This window comes from Dysidea avara, chromosome 12, assembly GCF_963678975.1.
Source record: "Dysidea avara chromosome 12, odDysAvar1.4, whole genome shotgun sequence".
NCBI classification, from domain to species: domain Eukaryota; kingdom Metazoa; phylum Porifera; class Demospongiae; order Dictyoceratida; family Dysideidae; genus Dysidea; species Dysidea avara.
In genome coordinates this window covers 9,821,823-9,827,292 of record NC_089283.1, presented here as the reverse complement: position 1 = coordinate 9,827,292, position 5,470 = coordinate 9,821,823, and the positions used below count along the sequence as shown (strand labels likewise).

At 37.1% G+C, this 5,470-nt stretch overlaps 1 protein-coding gene across 1 annotated transcript; it reads left to right on the top strand.

Moving 5' to 3' along the window:
• LOC136240468 (uncharacterized) lies at nt 1–2,671 on the top strand. Its single transcript, XM_066031455.1, has 2 exons — nt 1–165; nt 1,535–2,671. Exons 1-2 carry the CDS (start codon nt 13–15, stop codon nt 2,516–2,518), a joined length of 1,137 nt encoding a protein of 378 aa, XP_065887527.1. The 5' UTR covers nt 1–12; the 3' UTR covers nt 2,519–2,671.
• Nucleotides 2,672–5,470: the final 2,799 nt, after the last annotated feature.

The window sequence follows — 5,470 nt, the reverse complement described above, 5'->3', positions numbered from 1 at the left end:
TTAAATTGCGAAATGAAGGCGTTGTTGCTGTTTGCGTGTATCCTTCAGTCAGGCTTATCACTTGACAACGGACTTGGTAAAACACCCCAAATGGGATGGAATTCTTGGAACCATTTTCGCTGTTCAATCGACGCAAACATTGTCATGCAGACTGCCGATGCGATGGTATGTTCTGTCACGTGATTACTGATTATGATAAAGTACTGATATAAAATCTCGCGATAAAATAATGTTACATATCAACAGTATCTTTAAAGTCAACAGGCCAGAGCTACATGCATAGATCTAGAATTAATTAGTTAATTATTTTTGTATCTTAAATCTTTGCTATGTAGTTGCAAATTTGTTAAATTCTTTTTGTACAGATCAGGCTTTACAGGCTCCTTGAGCTTTCTTTACCTGTAACACAAATACTAATACTAATAGAAATGACACTAAGCCAAGCACTAAGCAATAGTTGGTTTACATGGTTTGTAGCTATCGTGTATGGTTAGAGCATAGATATTAGAGCCTACGGAAACTAATATCTATGGTTAGAGTTAGTACTAAATAGATGGCATAGTCATTGAAATGTAAGATTGCATTTAGGTGGGTTGTTGGCTATAATGTTTGGTCTACATGATGATAGGCTTTATCCCATATAAGGGAGATGAACGTTAATTACATTTAAGCAAAATAAAGCATTAAGCAACCAACCAACCAAGATCCTTAAAAAACTGGTGTCCCCTGGTGTTAGCTATATTAGTAGTATTGGTGTAGGTATACAATGTGAATTTGTATAAAAGGATCAAGTCCCCTTTGTGGTGCCTGTAAGCTAAAGATGTCGAAGTGTGGACAGTCACTCACTGTACATCTTTAAGGTAGCAGTTACATCACAATTTCCAGTTTGAAGGATATTTTTTAAAATTCAGTTGTGAACACATTTGGAGAGTTACCCTAAAGCAAACACTGTTACATTGTAGATCAGCTCTTCCTCTATCTACATGCTGATTTGTATGGCCATTAGACCTTGAACAATGATGCAATAGAGCCGATTGTAAGAGCATGTGAAATTCTTTCGGCGTCAGTTTACGCAAAGCTTGTAGCCATATGGCAAAGTAAAACATGGAATCTATTCTTTATAGCAGCATAAACAGGGTGCAATCAACACAAATTCGGAGTATGCCAGGCTGAAACTCAGCTATGGGATTTTGAAGTCCTTTTGGCCACCGCGAAGGGACCTAAAACCTGCTGTAACATCGACAGGCAGTACAAAAATCTTTTTTGACATGCGGCCCTGCTACAAAGACCAATCACTTATTCTACACTAATACAGAGGTCTCCCTCACTAGCATACAAGAAAAAACTGATGCAGAAAGATGTACAACTTTTTTCAATTTTTCTTTGGTTATTAAATGATTGGCTTTAGCAGCAACGTCTTTGCTATGTGTGTGCAACTTAAGTTGATGGTCAAAGGTAATACCAAGGTCTTTATGTGATTCAACAGTGTCAATAATTATGCCATTTAGGTACTAATTACTCTTTCTAATAACAGGTCAGTAAGGGATTAAAGGCAGCTGGTTATCAGTATGTGAACATTGATGATTGTTGGCAAGTGGCACGTTTCCCTAACAAAACCATCCAGTCTGATCCTAAAAAGTTCCCTGACATGAAACAGCTAGCAGATTATGTGCACAGTAAAGGCTTGAAGTTTGGACTGTACAGTGATGCTGGCACAAAGACATGTCAGAAGAGACCTGGATCATTAGGATATGAGGATATTGATGCTGAAACTTATGCTAGTTGGGGTGTGGACTACCTGAAGTACGACAATTGCAATAATGGTGGAATAAAACCAGAAGTACGTTATCCAGTTATGAGAGATGCACTAAACAAGACAGGTCGGCCAATATTTTACTCATTGTGTGAACAAGGACAGGATGATCCTGCCACATGGGCACCAAAGGTTGGAAACAGTTGGCGGACAACGCGTGATATCAGACCATGGTGGGAAAGTTTTTACCCAAGAGCTGTGCTAAATGACCAATGGTGGAAATATGCTGGTCCAGGAGGATGGAATGACCCAGACATGTTAGAAGTCGGAAATGGAGGAAATCTAACGTATAATGAAAACATTGCCCACTTTAGTCTTTGGTCCTTAGCAAAAGCTCCTCTTTTAATTGGTTGTGACATTCATAACATGTCCAAAGATACACTAGATATCCTGACCAACAGTGAAGTTATTGCTGTGAATCAAGATCCTTTAGGAGTACAGGGACATAGAGTGAATATGACCTCTGATGGAGCTGAAGTGTGGGCAGGACCACTATCAGATAAATCAGTTGCAGTGATACTGTTGAACAGTGGTAGTAAGACTCAAAATGTGACTGCTCATTTTTCTGACATTGGAATGTCAGGCACAGCATCAGTTAGGGACCTGTGGGCCCATGAAGATCAAGGAACAGCTACTGACAGTATCAGCCGATCTGTGGATAGCCACTCTATTGTAATGTTGCGCCTTACTCCAAAGCAACTTTAATGTTGTAATGTGTGTACTGTTTGTGTGAGGACTCAGCCATGTTAAGTTTCCAATATGTATTGTGTAATAATTATGCTGATCATCTCTATGATGTTTAGTATATGGACTCACATGTGCAGGCATTCACATTTTAGTATTATTGCCTTGTTTAAACTGTAGATAAAATGTAGAGCTTTTGATGTAATAGCATGTAAGATGGTAGGATGGCAGCTTTATATACGTAGTATTTACGTGTCTGTATCATTTACAGAGATGTTTTAAACCAGTGTTCAAGCTTATCTACTTGATGTATTGGTGAGACTTGTGGCCAGTGGGGTTCAAACAAATAGTAAAGCGCACTCTCTGTGCATGAAAATTATCACACTGAAAATTCTTATAGACTGTGTGTTGAATGTAAAAGTACATAAGGTAGCTATACGGATTCCCACTAGGAGCTTTTTTTATAATGTATGGATGATCATTTAAGCCCTACACTTGTTGAATGCTTCTGTGACACAGCATCATGATAGCCACAACATAAATATTGTAATATTTACTTTCACTATTATCTGCAAGTATAATATGCTATGGGTATTTATATTATCTATGTACAAGTCATGCAAGAGGCATGTTAAAATTATGTGGTTGAAAGGCTTTTATTCTACTTTTGTATCAATCTGTTTGAGCAGCTGTAGCTAGCATGCAGGCTAACAAAGGTGGTAGGATGGCATCTATATAGTGTATGTGTCTGTGTATCATGTTACAATCCAGTGTTCATGCAAGCTTATCTACTTAATGTGTATTGATGAGCCAGTAGGATTCAAATAAATAATGTACTTGAGTATTAATACACTCTCTGTACATGCAAATTATCACACTGAAAATTCTGTGTAGACTGTGTTGAAATTATTTATTACATAAGGTAGCTATACGGATTCTCACCAGGAGTTCTTGTTGTTTTGATTTGGATAATGTATGGATGATCATTTAAGCCCTACACTTGTTGAATACTTCAGTGATACAACATCATGATAGCCATGATGTAAAATTCTATGATATATATAACCTATAGTTTATAAAGAAATTGAATACATGCAAATTTGGTTTAATCTACTGTAACGCAGTATAAATAGTATTGGGTACTCAGAACAAACAGCACACACAAGTTTTGATGTTTGTATGATACAGTAAGTGTAAACAACAATGATTTGTATATGTGCTATTATTGCTGTGCACATTACACCTTCATTATTGAAGATACACATGATTTGCTATACACTGTATAGGTTTCTGTAATACCTGCATGTGTATCATCAGTGTCACTTTCAAAACTCTAAAACATGAAGTTAACATTTACAAACCATCCATTTCAGACAATTTTATTAATTAGTGGTGTCATACACTTGTTTTTAGTTTTTGCATGATAGGCACGCACACACAGAGCTAGGTATTAATGTAGTTATGTACTAGTTAGCTATAAGGATGCACATTTTATGAAATTGTTTGAAGACTTCACTCCCAGTTCTATCACCTGTACCATTTTCACAATAGGTGCTCAGTTGATGGAGCTGTGACATAATTACATATATAAGGGTGCCACAACAAAAAAATTAATGTCATGTTTATATATGTCACAAGTACATATCGTAATATTTACTTTCACTATTGGCCTTGTTTGCACAGTCCTACATAGAGGAGGATTTGTGTATGGCTACTCTTATCTCTTTGCTTTTTGATACTCTTTGATTGAGAATTAGTTTGATCAGTGAATGTCTATATATAGTTGTATGCAACATGCTAACTGAGTACTGTCTATCTCCTTAGTCTTTACTAGCTGTCTTAAGGAATACTGCTTAGATACGCACTGATGATCAGAAGTTCTTATATATAGCCATAGATAATATATCCAGGCACCAGGGTATGTTGTCTATTAAAGGCTAGCACTTGAAGTTTGGATGTACAGTGATGCCAGAAAAGACCGTATCATTATAATATTGGGGTGTGGAGTGTGGACTTCCTAAAGTATTACACTTGTAGCACAAAACCAAAAATACAACATCTAGTTACGAGAGATGCAACCAACAAAACCAGTTGACCAATGTTTTACTCATTGTGTGAACACAGTCAAGAAGATATGGTCACGTGGACATCAAATGTTGGACATAGTTGGCGAACCACTGGAATTATGTGAATTGGGACAACAATAGCCAGGAAGTTGGAATGGCAGACAATTTGGAGGCTGGTTGGAATGGAGGATGTTTAACTTAATGTAAATATTGCGTACACTTTACTAGTGCTTAGCAAAAGCTCTTCTTTTAATTGACTATGACATTTGTAACATATCCAAAGATACACTAGACATTTTTACCAACAGTGAAGTGATTGCTGTGAATCAAGATCCTTTAGGAGTACAGGACACAGAGTGTTAAGAGGCACTTAATACAGACTAAGTGGACATGAAACTGTTCTGGGTTAAAGCATAGGTAGCAGAAAGGAGCACAAAGCACATACTGTGAAAGACAGGTTACACTTTTATCAATTGTTGCCTTTAATACAAATGCATGGCTTTTGGTTAGTTTGGCTTCACGTCAAGTTTGGCCAAAAAGTGGTGAGGCTCTGGCCTCACTGGTCACACCTACTCTGACACACTTTGCAGGACCACCTTGTCCATAGAATTTGATGTGCTCCTGGTTTTTAAGTTGCTGTTAATGTTATCATGAGATAATAACATGCCAACAATGTTTAGTTACTAGAAACTATAGTTTAACTATATTTTATAGCATGCACAATTCAAGTCACTACATTTTAGGTAGGACCATGGAGGTAGGTGGGTACTACTTGATAGAATGGATGGGGAATATTTTTCTTAACAATCCAGAATGGATGGCACAAATACTGATATGTACATTATGGTGGAGGATTTGCAAGAGTTTTGAGATGTATTTGCAATGTTATTCAGTAATATAGCATCAC